We start from the raw sequence: 20,904 nt of genomic DNA on the forward strand, positions 1-20,904 counted from the left end.
GAAGTTATAGAGTCTTGTTTTAAGAATTTGAAAATTGCACCAGGCTTTAACTATTGACAGCATCAATGCAAATGTTAACAAATGGACAATAGCATTAGGGTATACCCCCTCCAAGGAGCAGCAGTGGTGTAGTGGTTAAGAGCAGGTGTGCTCTAATCTGGAGGAACCGAGTTTGATTTCCCACTCTGCCGCCTGAGCTGTGGAGGCTTCTCTGGGGAATTCAGATTAGCCTGTGCACTCCAACACACGCCAGCTGGGTGACCTTGGGCTAGTCACAGTTCTTTGGAGCTCTCTCAGCCCCACCCACCTCAAAGGGTGTTTGTTGTGAGGAGGGAAGGGAAAGGAGTTTGTAAGCCTCTTTGATTCTCCTTGCAGGAGAGAAATGGGGGGGATATAAATTCAACTCCTCTTCTTCTTCATTTGATGCACAAACACAGGGTTTTGCTCCTTGAGTATTAGACCTACTTCCTACCTTCACACAAAAGTTTGGAATGGTAATTCAGTGGGAGCAAGTGAGGGAAGAATGTCCCAAACACTTTGATATACAGCTGTGCAATCACCCTATTATACAGATCATCTTTTCCCCTTCCAAAAGTCAACTGAAGTTTACTTAAAAGGAGGGCGACATTACTAAGTGATGAAAATAGCTTCCCGGATGACCTTCTCTCATACTGAGGGGCAGAGTGTTAAAAATTAAACAACAAACAGAACAACTGCCAGATCTTTTTATAGCTGAGCACGACATCCCCGTATAATTCAGGAGGGATGATGTAAAATAGTAATGAGCCATAGCAGCTATTAATCTGAAGATCGCAAGGATTTTTACAGACTGGAGGCAAAGAGGGACAAATTTTAAATTTTGTCCTCAGGTGGTTTTGTCAAGTGCAAGCATGGAGAGTGCCACAATTAGGAATAGTCTGTCAAATGCAAAGGTGGTGTGCATCCATCACAATGCAAAGTTAAGGGAGATGGGGTTTTTCTCTTTCTCTTTTTACAAGCGAACACATAAAAAGCTTCCTGATGAGACCAGATGGCACGATCTTTAAAATTCTACTTTCCTTCAACAAAGTTTGCACAAAGGCAAAAGTGACAATGGCTCCTATCAGCTGCAAACAAGATTTCAAATACACAAACATGTGCCAACGGGGTTTTTTTCATATTGTATACCATGGAAAGATGATTACTCTCTTTAGTATCCCTGGACTTATCTCACAAACTGTGAAGTGGAGCAGATAAAGTCAATGCTACCAATAATTAGTGTCATATAGGATTTACAAACATCCCTTTATATTTCATAACATTATGGAAGACACACTTTGTGTGTTTGACCTAAGATCAAATAGCCTTAGTTTGTTCCAGAGCAAGACATACAGACTGCTGTTCATATTCAAATTTAAGCCATTCTTCAGTGCATCTGTGGACCCCAAAATATTGCAACTCACAGGATTTCTGTGAGGATAACTGGGGGAGCTGCCATGCAACAAAGCCCTCAGTTCTTTGGAGAAATGGTGGGACACAAATGCAGTAAATACAGTCGATCGCATTTTCTTACGTTCTCTGCAGCCCTGAGAGCAGGGCCCAAGCATTGCAGGGGAAAGGGTGGTAAGAAATAAGATGGGTGACCCTTACTGGTGTGCAGCTGGGCTGCCATAGCAGTAGTGAAAAGCGGTGGACTCTAAACTGGAAAACTGGGTTTAATTCCCCACTCGACCACATGAAGCCGGCTGGGTGACCTTGTGTGAGTTGTGGGTCTCTCAGAAATCTCTCAGCCCCACCTACCTTACAAGCTCTCTATTGTGGGAAGAGGAAGAGGAGACTGTTTTAAGCCACTCTTTAAAGGAAGAGAAAAGCAGGATAAGAAAACCAGCTCTTCTTCATCAGTAATGTAAAGTAATTCTATCATTTCAGAAACAAAGCACAATTAATGATGACGGGAAAGGGAGATGGCCTTCTTCAAGTTAATGCCAGGCTTAAAGAAACTGTGTTTGGACTATGCATGGAGGCATGTTCTTTTTGTCTCATCACTCATCACTCAAGAAATCCTAGTCAACTACCCAACGGTTCCTGCTGACAGGCGAAAATAGTGGTGTAACTTCTTAAGGAGAACCAATGATGGGTTAAATTTCTGGTTCTACCAGTATAGATTCACAACGTACGTAAAAAGAATGAAGGACAGATTTTTAATATTTTTCTTCTGGCACACATGGATGAGCCTTTTGTCCTCCCTGACTGGGTGAGGCCCCCTTTTATCCCAGGAAATTTTCAAAGAGATTTTCAGAAAAATCTGCATTTCACCATCCTTTTATTCATCAGACTGTAAAACAATTGAAAGAAACAGAGACTTGGCAAGGTATCAGAAAGCCCCATTTACAAATTAGCTTATTAGGTAATTTCCTAAAATATGTCAGTATCGTGGCTGAAATTGTGTGGCAACATTTACGCAAGCCTTTGTGTGTTCCAATCTCATCCACCACAGCATAGCCTTCATCTCCAGTACACCTACTTCCTACGTCCCTCTGACCATGCCCGAATAAGACACTGGAAAACTCTACATGTGTAGGGATTCCAAACTACTGAATTAAATTAAATGCAATGTCAAGAGAGGCAAAAATGTATTAGATTTTCCCAACTGTAAAAGCTCATGTCATGTTTTAGAAATCCATCTACTCTTCAAACGAGGACAGAAGCTTCCTTAAGCTGTCTGGTGCAGAAGCAGACATATCACTGACCTTTCAGCACCCCTTATCTTCTAGAAGAAGACCAGCTGGCTGGAATTCCAAATGCCCTAAAGCAATGCTGTCTCTTACAATATTCATTTAAGATTTTACATGCAAAGCCTTTAGGGATACAATATTCTCCTCCAACTTTTTAAAAAAGCGACAACTGTGAAATATGAGGCCAGGGTAGGGTGACTTTGCTTCGTGTGCACCTGGAACGTTCAAGATCATACAATATTCAACATGACCATTTAAGGCAAGGTCCTCTCAGGTGAGCCATGCTTCCGTAGTCAGGAGGACAGTTAAAAGAGCTTAAGTGCACAAAACAAGTTGAAGCAGCAGCAACCCCCCTTCCTTTGACAAACACAGATTCTGAAGGAGAGCCACAAATATTTAGACTCAAATCCCCACTGCTCTCTCTAGCGGAAACTGAAAGTGAACCTCACGCTCCCTTAGGGGCTCTGTTCTTCATGTTCAATATACTTGGAGATGGACACAGGATAATAATAATGATAATTAGAATGGATATGCTTTTATGATCTTATCCTTAAGTAATGCAGATCCACTTATTATTTAAAAATAAGAGATAAGGAAAAGATAAAAAAAGAAAACGAAAGAAAAACAAGAAGAAAGACAAAGATAAGGAGGAAGCTGTTTCCAAGAGCTCAGCAGCTCACTCACATTGCTGATTCTGGATTTTTTTTTTTTAAACTAGTGGGTTTAAAATCTAGACCCTTCCAGTCCACCTGTCAAATTTAAGGTCCAATATCCGGGGAGGCGATAGCTGAGAAAAACTTGCTCTCCAGCCAGCAAAAACAGACAATTGTGAAACCTGGCCAATACAACAATATTCTGTATAAAGAAATCTTATGTCCTAGCTGGTCAGGCATTAAGGACCTTTGCCATTAAATACTTGTTTTGCCCTGTGTTCAGATCTCAGAAATAGGAAGGAAGGATGGGATAACCTGATCTCATCAGATTCGAAAGCTAAGCAGATACTCGGAAGAGAAACCTTCAAGAAAAACTCTGAGGGAAGGCAATGCTGAACCACCTCAGTTAAGAGCTTCAGGGTTGTTCTGGCCCTAACATTATAGCTTAAAAAAAAGTTACTGCAATTGCTTACAAGGCTTTCTTCCAACTCATCCTAGCCTGCAAGATAGCTCCTTACCCTGATAGGGCTGACTTGACCACATGGATCTATGCCACAGACACAGTGAGATTAACTACTACAATGCACTGTACATTGGCCTCCCCTCAAAACTTATTTGAAAACTACAGCTGGCACAGAATGTCACAGCTTGACTATTATTGGGAGACAGATGGATCCCATTCCGCAGTCGCTCCACTGGCTGTCCACCAGTTACCGGGTTCAATTTAAAGTATTGGCTATTTCATACAAAGACCATCCTGCCCTTGGACCCTCATGCCTGTAAGACTGTTGTCTTCTTCTGTGCTCTGTCACAGGTTCTGCTCATCTGGCCAGAGCCTTTTGAGAGGGTCAATCTGCAAATGGGCAAAATCAACAACTTATTGTCGAAGGCTTTCACGGCCGGAATCACTAGGGTGTTGTGTGGTTTCCGGGCTATATGGCCGTGTTCTAGCAGCATTCTCTCCTGACGTTTCGCCTGCATCTGTGGCTGGCATCTTCAGGAGAGAATGCTGCTAGAACACGGCCATGCAGCCTAGAAGCCACACAGCACCCAAAAATCAACAACTGCCTGTACTGTGAACCCCATCTTGTAGAATAGTTTGCCTGATGAGGTCAAGGAGGCTTTCATCACCTGGCTTTCTGCAAACTATGCAAAACTGAATTATTCAAGGCCTTTCTACCCAGGCAATAGTATGGGAAAGTACACTTCAAAAATCAGCCAGTGTTGTCTAGTGGTTAAGAGCAGTGGATTCTAATCTGGTGAACTGGATTTGATTCCCTGCGCCTCCATATGAATCCTCCTGGCTGACCTTGGGCTAGTCACAAGGTGTCTGTTGCAGAGAGAGGAAGGGAAGAAGTTTGCAAACTGCTTTGAGACTCCTTAGAGAAAAAGCAGGATATAAAAACCAACTCTTCTCCATCAGTGCCTTCATTACACCCTCTGCCAAGAACAGGCCACACTTCTGAAAATCTGGACTGAATGGATTCCTTATCATCTTTGGCAGGATATGACAGTATGAACATGTTTATGAACACGATTCTCACAGACGACAGGCCCTGAAAGGCCTGTTCCAACTGCTGACAATGCAGTCAAACTACTCAGCCCAGCAGCCACCTTCTAACAGATGTCTGGAGTTAAGCTATGCCCACGAGGAAGAAAATTGCCGTGGCCTGCAGAGCGATGACACGTGTGCAAACAGTCACTTCCACTTGTCCAAATAAATAAATGCCAAGACAAAACGCTCACACGCATGATTGTTTTTGCTGTCGGCATGCATATGACAACAAGCATGACTTTTTGAACTGGACGGATTTTGTGGCAGATCTTATCTTGCCCTGCAGAGAAGGAAGTTCAGCCATGTCACAGCAGGTGGCATGCTGGTCTTCCCTAGCAACTGCCAAAATCCACTGGCTTTAATAGTGACCAACAAACCTGAACAGAAAAAATGCTTACAGTAGGTCCAAACCACTGGAGGCAGAACAAGGATGTTAGGAGGAAAGCTTGTAGGACCAAGGAGGCTGGCCAGGTCCCTTTCTGTAGAGTTATAAGAGCAAGCCAGCTGGATCAGACCAGAGTCCATCTAGTCCAGCTCTCTGCTACTCGCAGTGGCCCACCAGGTGCCTTTGGGAGCTCACATGCAGGTGGTGAAAGCAATGGCCTTCTGCGGCTGTTGCTCCCGAGCACCTGGACTGTTAAGGCATTTGCAATCTCAGATCAAAGAGGATCAAGATAGGTAGCCATAAATCGACTTTTCCTTCATAAATCTGTCCAAGCCCCTTTTAAAGCTATCCAGGTTAGTGGCCATCACCACCTCCTGTGGCAGCATATTCCAAACACCAATCACACGTTGCGTGAAGAAGTGTTTCCTTTTATTAGTCCTAATTCTTCCCCCCAGCATTTTCAATGTATGCCTCCTGTTGTGAGATTATCACTAAAGAAGGAGCTCCCTCTTACTGTGAAGCGTGGGCAATGGAACCATGTGCTTTGCGAGCATCACTTGATGGTTAGAAAAAAATATCAACTTACCAGAACCCTGTCTCCCATTTTGAGCTCCCTTTCTCCTTTCTTCAGCGAGCCAGCTTCAGAAAGATTAGATATAGATTCACTTGCCGTTCTGGAAAGATTACTAATTTGAGAAACCGGGTGCTCCTTAGCAGCAGCAGGAGGAGAGGCTTTGTGGGGAATTCCTGCCGGTGGGAGGTGGGCTGCCACTGAGGGTGAAGACACAAGGCTGGCTGCTGACATAGAAGTTGGCGAAGTGGCTCTAGAAGCATGCGATGCCTGCGTACCGTTGGCTTCATCCTCCGCCACCACTTTCCTTGTTAGCTTAGATGGTCTCGTGAAGATTCCCCTTAAGGGCTCACACTGGAAATAGCGAACTCCAGCCACAGAGCCGTCGTTCTTGCCTATTGATTCATCCAACACAATCCCTGCCCATTGTCCTGGAGCAAACTGTGTCTCTCCCAAGAACTGAATAAAGCCAGGCTTATTCCCATTGACCCAAACACGTTCTCCAATTCGGAAGTCATCCACAAACTCTTCCGGTGCTTCTGACGTAGGTGCGCTTGATACCTTCTCGCTGGCTGATGCCTTTTCTGAAGGAGCTGGGATCAAATGCAGACAAGTGTGTGTTAATTTTGCAGCAGGACAGGTTACAGAAAACATAAAAAAAGAAACATACTATTTTTAAAAAAGTTTTAATGCAGTCAGATCCTTGGAAACCTGTAGAAAGGCAGGATATAAATATGTAAAATAAGAACTAGATTATGCTCACAGGGACATGTGAAGTCACATGTCCCCGGGTGCATGCCAGCTGGTTTCATGGGGAGGGCAGAGAATCGCCCCCCATGCCCCTCCCTTTGGTCCTGGCCGGCCAGGCTGCTCCTTCGGCCAGCTCCACCAAAGTGACCCAAGGCCACCGGCTAAGGTAATTGGGGCGGGGGGGGGGGTGAGCGCAGGGGGAGTGCGGGGTGTGTGTGTGCCCAGAGCAGGTGCTGCCCCGGGCGCCATTTCCCCCTCCCCACCTCTGATTATGGTGCAATGCAAAAGAGGCCAAGTTCCCCTGCTTTCCCCTCCTTCCCACTATCCACCCACCTAGGGGAATTTATCCTGCCTTCATGGTAGTGTGTGTTGGATATAACATGTAGAACAGGGGTCTGCAACCTGTGGCTCTCCAGATGTTCATGGACTACAATTTCCATCAGCCCCTGCCAGCATAGCCATGCTGGCAGGGCCTGATGGGAATTGTAGTCTATGAACATCTGGAGAGCCACAGGTTGCAGACCCCAGATGTAGAAAGAATCAGCATTCTTAACAAATCAACACATACTGGACTTTTAATTGGCTGATTACTGTGCCACCTACCCCCCACCCCAGGATCTGTTAGCGAAGAGAAAAGGTTTTGACACTCCAGATACCACTCTCATTCTTTCTGCTTTTATTAAAAAGCATCTTTAGATTCTCTCCCCACCTGAAGTGCCTATCAGAAATTATGCCTCCATTAGAAATGTCTGCAGCACTGGGAGGATACACAGAGCCTTTTATCTTAAGAAGTTAAACTCTTCCTTACCAGCAGCGACAGATGCCGCTGACTTCAGAATTGCAATTCCAGGCTTGCTGATCTTGGTGGGAGCCTTAAGCCCACTTGGTTTTAACGTACTCATCTTTTTCTTTCGCTGTCGGTGCTTTATCCCTTCTGACTGCAGTAACTATCTCTTCCCGCACATGGATGCAGTGTGGTCTTCTATGCTGCTTGCCTTTGGGTTAAACCTATACACATATAGGTTTGACATACATATGAGGGGAGGAGAGAGAGAAAAAGACAAATAAGGTTTTCTAGTTAAAAGGTTTGCAAAGAAACTTCTATGCATAAACCCAAAGCAACAACAAAGGAATATTTTCAGGGTGAAGCTGTTAATTCCCCTATGCTGGAAGCCACGTGGGAATTAAAAATATCTCAACTTCTGGAAACTTAAAATGTCTGGACTATCCAGTACTTTAAAAACAGGCTGTTGTTTCTGTATCGAGTTTTCAGAGAAAGACTATTTTGAGAACAGAAATCAAAGGCTTATACGGCTTTACCAACATCTCCACGGCGGGAAAAAATAAACTATTTGAGGCATTTAGGCAATTCTAGGTATTTGTGAAGTGATGCAACACTGTGGAGCAATACAAACAATTTCGCAAGGGAACAACCTTTAAAAAACAAAAAAGACCACATAGGATGCCTGAAGAATCAGAAATTTGATCTTAACACACTTAACTCAATGGCTCAGCAGAGCCTTATGACACCCATCTTTGCAGCGCTAGAATTCCTAGCTGAAGTTTGTGAGACGTGTTAGCCCACTACGCAGTCCCCCTAGAGTGCCCCAGTCCCATTCCTTTGCAGCCAGAGTGAGCAAAGAGTCCTTCCTCCTCAGTTACTGGGAAAAGAGCATAGCTTTCATTTAGAGAACTCATACGGGCTTTTCAAATGAAGCCACGGGACAAGGCTGTTTTCCCAAAGCAATTTTAATTAAGCATTTGTCACTTAGGGATCAGAGTTCCTTTCCTTGAATGGCTACAAGAAAGAAATGGGCTGTTTTTATTGGAACATGCTGGTCTGTGTCTAATGTACCTCTGGCTGTTTACAAAGAAATGACTTAAATCAAAATATACTTTAAACACCCAGCACCTGAGTTTCAACAGGCTGGGTAAGTAAAATGATTAAGTTAATGCAAGCAAAACAGCAACCCAGCTTGCTCAACTGTTTCTCAGAACTGGATATACAGGTTATGGAAAGAAGATCTTGGCTGTCTGTCCGCACAGCATGCTGGCACCAGCACAAGCTTGTGCCCACGCAGCATTTAGATCATCCACTTGACTGCCAGCAGCACCCAGGCCTGGCACAGAAGCTGAAGAGTTACAGGAGGACAGAATGCTCCTCTACAAGAACGACGATTAAACAAAGTTGAAGGCAGCTCATGCTGCAAGCTGAAAACTCTTTTGCTGCAGGAAAAGAAACCTGGGCAGCCTCATTCTTAGCTTTCCCATTGGGGTGAGGTCTGAGAATTAAGACAAAACGAAGCCTCAGCAGAAACTCGAATAGGCTTGCAACATAGATATGGAGAAAAGCACCAGGAAGGAAAGGAAGATTCCAAGTTAAGTGGAGCAGGTAATCCAAGGTCTGCTCCCCGTGGAGGCAAGAACTAAACTGAGGAAATGGGGGTGGTTCCACCCAACAGGAAGATGGGGGGGAGAAGTTTATTTCCTGCCTCCCTGATGGGACAGTGGGAACCACCCATGAGATGTCCTCCAGCCCAGGGGAGAATTGGGCAGCCTCATATTTAGCTTTTCCATTGGGGTGAGGTCTACGGATTAAGACAAAACAAAGCCTCAGCAGATATTTGAATTTTTAAAAAGAAGCCTGGCTATCAAACCCAGCAAGACTTTGTAGACTTCTGTTTTACACATGCCAGGATTCTAAGTGGTTAAATACTTCCATAGCAACTGTTTTCAATATGCATGACTGGCGTTTTTCAAACAGAAATAAAGAGATATGCTGGACCATCTATCAAATACGTCATGCAGCAAAGGTGAGTAAAAGACTAGGAAAGCTGTGACAAAGGAAAAACTGGCTAGGGCTCAAAATGCTCAGGAAGTATGGTGGAGGAATGGCCCTTCTCAAGTGGCCACTGGGCGCAGCCACTCAGTGTGGGGCTAAAAGAAGCTTTTCTCCTTCCTGCACAAACTATTCCCTGGAATTTCACAGGCACTTTAAAGCCACCATTCATTTTAGTCTAATGCCACTGGTGTAAATCCCTTGAGCTGAAACACCCACTGAAACCCTTCAGATGATTATTTCAGCAGATTAACCACAAGAGTTGGTTATGGGGGCAGGAAACTGGCCAAAGCATTCTGCTCGCTATAAAATCAGCCACAGCCAACAAGGATTGATTAGAAAGTACTCTGAAAGGTATAATTATGCTCTAGTCACAAGGACAATGCAAGCACATGACCAGTTAGCGGTTAAAACCAGCCAGATTTACTGTACTCAAGACCAACCAAAGAATTTAAGTGACATTAGAGGCACTAACAGATGCAGAGTACAGTCAAAGAAATTACATTTAGAGACCCTCTTAAATGCTGTTAGAGAGAGAGAGAGAGAAATAGTGGCTCCTTCAATCTGTCTTCAATTCCAAGATCAGTTGCTCTGCAATGCAAAATGCATGAAACAGTTTTACTTTAAATGCAGAGTTTAAATCAGCTAAATATCATTACCTAAATGATCCAGATAATTCCAAAAGCACAACAGCGACTTTGTTTGACCAGGTCAAAGGTACATTTATTCTATGTGATGCACAACTGTCAATTCTACATGCAAAGACATCAACAATGAATAATTCCAACTTTATGTTTACTTGTACCGAATTTTTGGAAATTTAAAGTTTAGGAATATCCTCCATGTACTTTGATCATTGTTGTGAATGTGTCACAGAAACAGAGGGGAATCCAGGTATGATCCTACCCTAAAATTTAACTTTTGATACCATATCTCATCTATTTCACCTTCTCGTCTACCTTGTGAGCCATGTACAGATTATCATGCATCAAAAAAAAAATTAACCAATGCTCTAGGCTAGAAATGTTTCAAATGAAAATGTTTAAGACATTTATCTGAATTCCAAGTCAAGGCTTTCAACATGAAAGGCAAAACAAGATCAATACACACAAACTTCCAGCAATAAAATATAGCAGTATAAAATCATCAGTAAAACAAACAGCGCAAGTTTCCTCGAATACACTCAAGAAGCATTAGTTAATCTCTCCCACCACTCAAAACAGCAAAACGGAAGCTCTACCACCCATCCACAAGACTGTTCTGAAATTGATGATGACACTCTGGCTGACTAACTTCAAATAATCTTCTGGACATCTCTCAAGTATAAACACTGATCCACCTCTTTTGTCCGTGTGTGTGCGCGTGCAAGTGAATAGGTTTGCTCAGCCTCAGAGTTCTTTTAAACAGAAATCTGAAATAACCATCACTTGGACTTGAGCTAGTTGTAAAATTGCTAGTTTTGAGGGGCTTCTGTGGCTGTTGGATCTTTTTGAAGTTCGCTTAGCGGTCAGGCACACATGACTTCATCTTCAAGCTATTTATATCCCAATTTCCCCCAAAGCAGCTTCCAGTGTTGCCCTCCAGCTAGTTCTCACAACAAACCTGTGGGATAGATTTAGGCTGAAAGAAAGTGAGTGGCCCAAGGTCACCAGTGAGCTTCCAAGGCAGGCTAGGGGAACTGCCCTGCATCTCCCAAATCCTAGGCAAGCACTCCAATCCGTACACCACATAAAATGTATGTTATGGGTGAATTCTAAACCACTGCTCATGTGTCTGCAAGAGGAAGAGCTAATCTGGATTTGCCTTAACTTTGGTCATACAATGCTCCAGTCCATGGCATAAATAAAACTAGCCTTGGCAGGAAACACCAACTGCGTGCAATAAGGCTCCTGCAGATTCCACCAGGATGCTCAAACCAGTGATGTCAATTGGCCAAATATGGAAACATTCAAGTAAAATTATACTCCCTTGGTATAGTGTAGAGAGCAGTATTCAAAAGCAGCACTGAAGCTGCAGAATATTCTTATGCAAAGGTTGGGCATTAAATCTTACATTTACAAGTGACACTTAAATTAAATCCAGAACCCTCGAGCCCTTCGGGGATGAGGCGGCCTATAAGTTTAATAAATAATAATAATAATAACAACACAGTACCAGGATACTAAATGAGGTACGTAAGAAAACATTCCAAAGAACAATACATTTAGTTCTGCTTCTGAGAGGAAAAAAAACAGCAAAATAAGACACTGGGGTGACAACAAACAGGAAAAGCGGTTACTTTCAGGACATCATCATTAGCTGAAAAGTTACGATTACCAAGCACATCTACCTTAAGACAATGTTTTGCAGTTGCAACATCTTGCCTGTATGTGTAAAAATAGCAAAATAGGAGAGATTACTGAAAAGCTGGCTGCTCTGGAAGTCACTTACCCAAGCAAGAGACAAGAGGCTTCTGTCTTTTCAACAACTGTTAAGCACAACACTAATGCAGAGGCCGGCATCCAAGGGATCAGACCTTTGAGTGGCTTGCAGCCTGAAATTCCCTCCGCCTGTGCTCTTTTACTAACAATACTGGAATGCACAGTAGGCCTTGGGAGGGCGTGGACCCCCTCCCCCGCTTTTGTATTATGACTTCATTAGCTCTGACCTCACAGCCAAGCATTCAGGAATGCCTGCCAGAAGTGAGAATGACTCTTGGAATACCACGGTAAGCCAGCGAGAGCAGGCATGGGAGTTTTCTCAACTCTTACCCTTCTAAAATACACACACACAAAAAGCACTAGGCCAAACAACACTAGCTTGGTTACCTCTTTATCAGAAGAACCACCATTAAGCTGATCGTATTAGTTATATGCATACTGTATATTCTGTGTAGCACCAATGCGCACGGTGCTTTACGGAGCAACCCAATCACTCCCTGCTACAAAAGAGTTTGCCATCTAACTGTAACTATGGGGAAAGACTATATAGAACCCACTGGACCCCTTCTTGGAGCCCACCAAGCAGAGGTGAGATCCAACCGGTTCTCACCACTTCTTTAGAAGTGGTTACTAATTTTTTCTGTAGAGAAGGGGTTACTAAAGCAACCTCCCTGCCCAATAGGGACTGGAGGTATGCGTGTGCGGCGGCGCCACTGTTTGAATCCCACCACCATTGGAATCTGTTATTAAAATTTTTGGATCCCACCACTACCACCAAGTGTTTTAAAAACTGGGTGGGGCCAGGTGGGTCTTTTGCCCAGGAGGACTTCTGATTTCTCCACTGAAGACCTGATTAGTTATACCGACTAAAACGATGTTGTTTCAGTGGCAGTTGCCACCACAGTGTTTATTTTATTCTCTCTCACTTCCATTTCCAAGGGTATTTTAATTACCCCTTTTCTCCCCTGTATATGGGCATCCTCTGGGTGTGTGTGTGTGGCTCCACCTCTTATGGCAGCCATTTTGGGGTTTTACCCACCATCCTGTGCCAGAGTTCCAAAAGGGACCACAGGCTCAATAGTGTTGGGGACCCCTGCTATAAAAGGAGAAAAGGGCATCAACAACTGTCATTGTGAAACACATTTAAACACAACTATATGTAGTTAGGTTCAGGTTTACAGCTTGAAAACGAGAACTGGGATTGAGCCAACACCTTAATTAAAAAAAAACCTGGGTTTTGAAGAAGAGAGGCAGTGAGATATGGGATACCATGCAGGTTGTCCCAAGCATAAGATATAGCCAGACAGACTAGGTGAGATTGATGACAGGAGGAGGAAATGTCCAGGTAGAGCAAAAGCTAATGGCAGGCATACATAGAGATGAAGGGTCAAAGATCCATGGCCACCATGGGCCACATCAGGAGAGGGAAAACTGTACCAGCCTCCAATTCCCGACCCCTTTAGTTCAAAAAGGATAATACTTCTCCCTTCGAAACCACTGAACAAATCTGCCCAAAGATCCCAGGTTGGCACCAGGAAAAACACTCAGTGGGCTGACAATTATGTCAATTAAACAAACATGGAAAGAGCAAAGGACTCTGATGATCCAGGCAACCTAGGTTAAAATGCCAGTTTACTCAAAGCCCAGAAAGTTTTGGCTTCTGGGCTCTAAAACAGGGGATAAAGACGGATCTGCCTTCGGATAAAAACTGAGAACTTAAATATGGTATCTACTGGGGAAGCCCAGCTGATGATCTATATATGGCTCTATCCCTCGCCATGGGATGAATGAGATTAATGGGTGAAGGTTATCCAAGGGAAGAGAACTATTTTGTTCCTTTCTAATCTTGTACACAGAAAGGAAGAACAATCAGTGCTTCTCCCATAAGATCTGCAAACATTTAATAAATCCAAGTGCGCACGTCCTTGCTCCGTTTCCATTTGACTAGGCACAGCTTAGCACTTTGCTGCCAAAGGACGATGACTAATTGACAGCATTACAAGCCTGTTCAAGAAAGGAACAAAGTTACTTGTCTTCCCATCCAGTACATGCACACTTCTCATGCCGACTTGCCTCCTTCTCAACAGATGAGCAACTAGGTTGTCATGCAGCACTACTTCATAGCATTGCATCACCAACATGTTACTTTTGTGCTGAAAAGCATCCCATTTTTTCCCCTAGCAACCTTATGGGGTTACATTTGCTTGTGCACAGACAGCTCTTGAAACCCATCTGGAAACAGAACGATAATCCTCCAGTAGACAGGAAGCTCAGATGTTCTAATATTGTGTTTCTTGGCTTAAGTTGCTCATTCATATTTTAATCCTGTTTTCTGCAGTCAGGGGTTAGGTATCTGCTGTGTCATCTGTCTTCTTCAACAAAGGCATCAGGTCAAGCCATAGCAACAAGACCCACTTTACCTTTAAGCTTCTACCAAATGCTTCATTCAAACCATTCCATTAAGGGTTAATGGCTCAATAAAGCTGCAATCCTAATTCGAAAGATCAACTGATGCAAGTACCACATACCAGGCCGTAAATTCACGACAAATCCTACTGGGATACAATCTACCTACAGGGCATTTTCCTTGCAGAAACTGTTCATTTCCAGATTACATGGAGGTCAGGTCCCTTTAAGACCGATTTTACCAATCAAGGTCCCTAAAAAGACAGAGATATTCCCCAGCTTCCATTCGTTTGGTTTCTGCAGCTATAAAGTGAGTACATGATATAAGTATTTCTGGTTCCAGGAACAAACCAGATACAGGGAGGCCAACTGCCTACCTCTTGTAGAGAATGCATTAATTGTAATACATGAGCTCCCAAGGAAAGTAGCTGATTTATTTAGCCTAGTATTGTTTTATTCATGGTGGCAGCTCTTCCAAACCCTGGGCAGAGGTCTCTTCCAGCTTTGCCACTCAAGTTTATTTTAACTATAGGTGCCAAGAAATTAAACGTGAGACTTTCTGCACATGCTCTGCCACTAAACACGAGATCAAAATAAGCCGGAATTAAGATCAGAATGTGTCATTTTTAAAGCTCCAACTGTCTTCAACATCATGAATTCCATGGCTTTGGCTGCTTTCCAGATGCAAGAACCTCTCATCTATTGCTAAGACTACAACTCATTATATAAACCACACCACAAGTTTATAATTTACACATAACACCTGAAACTAATCATATGTGGAACCAAGATGACAAAGACAATAATCCTACTTTTATCTACCCAAACATACTCTTGTAAGTGGAGACAATAAATGGAGAATTAAATTGCAACTGTACAGTGCCACAAAAATGAATTTTCAGTTTACGGAGTTTCTGTCTGATAAAGAGAGGGTGCACATGTGTAAAGAGAGATTTTTGAGTCAACACAGACACAGCCCACTGTGTTTCCCTGTACACCTCAGTGTCAAAGGGCATTTGCTCTTTGGCTGAATCAAAGGTAGACACGTATGATTATTTTCAAACGATTAATACCAGGAATCCACACACACTCTAAATTCCTGTGTAGTGTCATGTATCCTACCACATAATCCAGCAAAATTTGAAGCTGTCCTCCAATTTACGTGGCTTTTCCACTGGATAGCAAACCACTTAAGCAGAAAGGAGATTCCTTACACTAGAGAAAGCCTTCAATCTTTGCTGAGCAGTCATGTGTGAGTCAGTATTTCAAAACTGACCTCTTCAGCTTATGGTGCTTTTCAGCAACGTAGAAAGTTGTAAAACACAACTTCAGTATTGAAAAATAACTTCAGTATGGTAGGAATGGCTGTATCTAAAACAATGCTCCCATTCTTAAGCACTGCAGACTCCAAATGCAGGGCTGGTCATATGTGGCCACGAGAATTTCTCCTAATGCAAGCCCCATGGAAACAAACAGCACATTCACTGCAATGATATCGTTCATCTCTGTTTATTACAAGGACCCAAGCAGGATACGTTCTCAGTTGATGGCCACAGTGTTCTATATCCATACTCTGATCCAGTTCTCATGCTCCACTTTGGCCTATTCAGTGACTCTGACTCAGAATGTCTAGGGGAGGAGCAAAGGTTGGTGACTGAGGAGCACCAGAGGGACCAGGAAGGGCCCTGCACTACAGAGCCACCTGCAGGTTACCCCTTCTCAGCATCCTCCTCAGCACCCTGCTGGAGCTTGTGAAGGAAACCTCGCCACCAGCCCCAAAATAGTCACCAGGCCTCTGCCGTGCAGAACTCAAACCTGGCCCTGTAGTGCCCCAGGACCCTCTCCAAATCTGCAGGAATGCCTACGCCAAAATGGCACAGAAGAAGTGAAGCAGCAGGTGGGCTCCATGCAACCTCACAGTACAGCTAGAGTAGTGCTCAGAGGGTGATTCCTTGCAGCATCCTGGCTGGTACACACAGCCAGCTCAGGAACTCAGTAATGTGGCTGGGCCAAGTTACCTCCCAGTCAACTTAAGCCATGCCTGGGAAGACAGTCTTGCTGGATCAACCAGCTCACAAGTCCATAATTCTTGCCTGCTAGATCCAGTGCCAAATCCTGCCTCTTCCTGCACCCCAAGCTCTGCTCAGTGATCATCTGCAGGGTAAGTCCTGGTCCTTAAGGAGGCCAGTGGGAGCCTGAGGCTGGAACATCAATTAAGGAGATACATGTACACAAGGAACGCCTCTGTGCATATATTGGCTTCCAGATCAGGAACCATATAAATAAATCATGATCCAAATCTGTATCTAAGTGTGCATGCTATCTAACCAAACTTAACTGCCTTTAATAAAAAGGGTTCAGATTCTGGCACAACCAACATGTTTACATGCATTTGTAAAATGGGAATCCACCTTTTGTGGACATATGTAACACAGTATGTAATAGACTTCCCTCTGTGATATACCTCTGAAGATGCCAGCCACAGATGCAGATGAAACGTTAGGAACAAGATCCACCAGATCACAGCCACACAGCCCGGAAAACCCACCACAATCATTTGTAAACATTCTCTTTTACTTGAATAAGATTCTCAAGTCATACTTATCACATTTTGGCAGCATCCTTCCTCAGAAGATGGCTTCCTCAGTAATAGAGAATAATATCCTTTGTTTGGGATAAGCAAAACCTCCTTCTCCAAAATTCTGAGCACTGGCAATTCCTCCCAAACGAGAAAAATGCTAGCTACCAAGGTGACCCCCCCCCCCCGTCCCCTCCCCAAGTCCCAAGCAACAACTGGGAGCTCCGTCAACTCTGGTAAAACCAGGAACAAAGGCACTCCCATGCATTTTCCGCTGGAGCACTCAAAGGGGCTGGTATTGCTTTTGCAAAGGGGAATTCACCCCCAGCCATCCGTGGAGATAATCAAGGTATGCTGGAACTGAAATAACTGTGATTTACTAGGTATGAGTATAGTTAGGGTTTCTTTCCCTTTGCAGAGTTAGCAGAACATTCCATATTTTCCTCTTCTATCTCTGGATTTTTAAGCAGTCCTTTCGCATCTTCTCCCTTTCGCTTTTCCCAATAAAATCCCTTCGCAGAACAAGAGTGTTATCCCTTGCTTTTCTTTCAGTATTTTTGCAAAAGTTGCAAACAAAAAATAGACCTATTAAGAAAGTATTTCTATGGTGGAGGGTCAGAAAGTACCTTTACCACTCCATCTGAAGTGTCTGGGGAGTTATGACACCATGCAAAAGTATTTATGGCACTCGAGAAAGCAAAAGAAAGAGCCCTGACGAAAGTTACCATTTTAGTTCCTTGTCTATTTACAGTAGCATGTAAATTTATTCCAACGGTCTCCACAGCAACAAGACTATGAAAACAGTTCTAACTTCAGACAAAACCTAACTGGTTGGGTACTGTTCCTGCTTTAACAGCAAAACAAAATATATATATACCTGGAAGGACATCTTCAGAATCTGGATGATTCAACCTTTTCTGGATCTATTGGAGACACAGGTTTGACTATTTATAGCAAGGTTCAACTCTGAAATGCATCACAAAGCCTTCTCTTCCCCTGTAGTGCCCTACAAACAGTTTTGTGGACAGTAACACCCCATCATGATATGTTGTCCACCCCACCCCCACACCAACAGTCCCTATGTATCAGAAATGGCCACCATTTTCTGGTATGCTTTGCAGGTAAATTAGTGTTCATGTTTGGCCCCTAATTTTGCCTTTTAGGGGTGCTTTGCTAAAATTTCATTAGGGAGAGCTGCAAGGAATATGATTCTTCCGCTTTAAGCTTCCTCCCTAGGACTACTGGGGTAAATGTATTTATGGACTAGGACTGCTAACCACCAGGCGTAGCCTCACAATCTTAGGAATTATGACCTAACTCCAGACTGCAGATATCAGTTCCACTGGAGAAAATGGCTATAAGGCAGAGATGTCCAACTCTGGTGCTTCAGATGTTCATGGACTACACTTCCCATCAGCCCCTGCTGGCATGGCCAATTGGCCATGCCAGCAGGGGCTGATGGGAATTGTAGTCCATGAACATCTGAAGCGCCAGAGTTGGACACCCCTGCTCTAAGGCATTCTACTCTGTTGAAGTTCCTCCCAAAACCCTACCTTCTCCAGGCTCCACCACCAAATCTCCTGGAATTTCCCAGCCCAGAGTTGGCAACCCTAACTATGGACCACCAATGCCTTCTGACTACTCAGGCGCACAAATGTAAATGAACACGGAAGAAACATACGGTTGACAGCCTGACATTTCACAGAGAAAGAACATGACTATATGATAAGTAGCCTAACCTTGAAGTTAAAAGTTTGGTTGAAATATGGATAAAAAGTTTGGCCAAAGAATTATTTTTAAAGCTTTTCTGCTCATCCAAAGTGAACGACCCATTTCCCAACGCTCCCATGAGCCATCTCCATAGCAGAATGGCAGTTTCAGAAAATTCAACAATTGATGTTGGCTCCAGTTTGGTTTTTTTTTTAAAAAAACCAAAACTAAATAATGGCATGACTAAACTATTTTGAACCAAATACAGAAATTGATTATGGGCCTGTGAATAGCTAGAGAAGGCTAACTTTGGGTCTATGAGTAATCTGTGCACTGTATCAAAAGAGTTCCTGGCAAACTGAGAAAGTTCCTACATTTAACTAACAAGGAGGCAAAGAACAGATATTTTTAAAAGTCAACAGTTTGCAAAAAGTAATGTATGAACTCTTAACACTTCAATTCAATTTACTTGTGCATATTTATTGCTTATCAGAACAATACATATTGTCTGCAACATCTACAGATGCTATAACATATTTGTTTATTACCCTTGGACATCAGGCTTCCTCCAAAGAGCTAAGCCAGCTGGTATTTAATTCCATAATAGATCTTTGATAGCTAAAAGCAAGTAACTTGCCCAAGATCACCTACTGAGCTTCATGAAACATCAGGAAAACATCAGAAAAAACTTTCTGACAGTACGGGCTGTTCGACAGTGGAATGTACAACCTCAGAGTGTGGTGAAGTCTCCTTCTTTGGAGGTTTTTAAACAGAGGTTCGATGGCCATCTGTCAGGAGTGCTTTGATTGTATGTTCCTGCATTGCAAGGGGTTGGACTTGATGGCCCTTGGGGTCACTTCCAATTCTGTGATTCTATGGGAGGCTGGAAACTAGAACCAAAGTTCTATCCAACGTTCTAGTCTCTTCTCAGAATCTACAAATGTAGTTCAATTAGGATCTTTCGCCACTAGAGTCCCAACAGGGATGGAGAAACAGCAGAAAAATACTTCCAACTGGTGTTCTTCATCTTTGTGATTTCTTTCTGCTCTGCTCCCTTCAGTTGAAACCTGGATATAACCAGCATGAAGAATGGGTCTTATTCTAATGCTAAAGATTGGTGGTGCACACTTAACTGCCCTAGCAGCTCAAAATATTCCTCAGGAAAGCTGAGATCACCCACCAATGTGTTATTTAAACACACTTCATTTAAATGCCAGAAAAAAATTATTCAGCTGAGGAAGCTGGAAACATGTTAAGAAGAAGAAGAAGAGTTTGGATTTATATCCCCCCTTTCTCTCCTGCAGGAGACTCAAAGGGGCTTACAATCTCCTTGCCCTTCCCCCCTCACAACAAACACCCTGTGAGGTAGGTGGGGAGAGAGAGCTCCAAGAAGCTGTGACTAGCCCAAGGTCACCCAGCCGGTGTGTGTGGGAGTGTACAGGCTAATCTGAATTCCCCAGATAACCCTCCACAGCTCAGGCGGCAGAGCTGGGAATCAAACCCGGTTCTCCAGATTAGATACACGAGCTCTTAACCTCCTACACCACTGCTGCTCCCAAGGATATAAGGAAATACGTTCATGCAAATATTCCCCACTGCAATGCCAAAGATATAAAAACAAAGGCAGGTAATATCTTGCGTGCTGGAGGATTTCCTTTTTATTCTAACAATACTGATAAGAATTTAAACCAGGGTTTTAAAGAGGGAGTTACCAGGACAAGAGAGAAGAAAGAAAGCAGTGAACTTTGATGACAGGAAGAAGGTGGAGGACAGCCTAGCACAGCTGCTGATCGCAAAGGATGATGGATCAGGGATGCTTCAGCAAGGCATCACAACATTCTTATGTAAGAGTATGGAGTATGGAGTACCACTTGACACCAGTTAATTGTGCCTTTAGCTGTTGACAGATCTTAAGCATGCAATCCTGTACATTTCACAAGCATCAATGGACCACAGAGACTGGGAACATTTGGCGGGGGGAAAGGCAGACCACATAACATTGAAGCAGTCTACTATTGCATACAGTGCGAAGAGACAACATAACTTAGTTGCTTTTGAGGTTCTTTTTCTTGTTTGCGGGATGAAGAACAACAAAGGAAAGAATCTGAGTCATGACAGAGGAATGGCCATTCCCACTGTTTTGCCATTTAACATGCTGATATCATTAGGAGTTACAAGACCTGCTTTACCACTGATTGGGAAATGCAATGAATCACCAACATTTCTGGAATGGGGTGAAGAACAGAACTCTATGCATGGCTGCTCAGAGGTAGGCCCATGTGTCAATGCTTAGTCGACCTGTCACTTGAGATACTGCGGGCTC

General features: G+C 43.5%; 1 protein-coding gene across 1 annotated transcript in view; it reads right to left on the reverse strand.

Annotated features, from left to right (window-relative positions):
* Positions 1–20,904, reverse strand: part of CLIP1 (CAP-Gly domain containing linker protein 1) — an 85,022-nt gene that overhangs the window by 60,421 nt on the left and 3,697 nt on the right. The window contains exons 2-3 of the mRNA XM_048513872.1: positions 7,437–7,636; positions 5,894–6,471 (exon numbers count right to left, since the gene is read on the reverse strand). Coding sequence (XP_048369829.1) covers positions 5,894–6,471; positions 7,437–7,530 — 672 coding nt within the window. The 5' untranslated portion in view covers positions 7,531–7,636. The remainder of the gene's footprint in view (positions 1–5,893; positions 6,472–7,436; positions 7,637–20,904) is intronic.

This window comes from Sphaerodactylus townsendi, linkage group LG13, assembly GCF_021028975.2.
Source record: "Sphaerodactylus townsendi isolate TG3544 linkage group LG13, MPM_Stown_v2.3, whole genome shotgun sequence".
Taxonomy (NCBI): domain Eukaryota; kingdom Metazoa; phylum Chordata; class Lepidosauria; order Squamata; family Sphaerodactylidae; genus Sphaerodactylus; species Sphaerodactylus townsendi.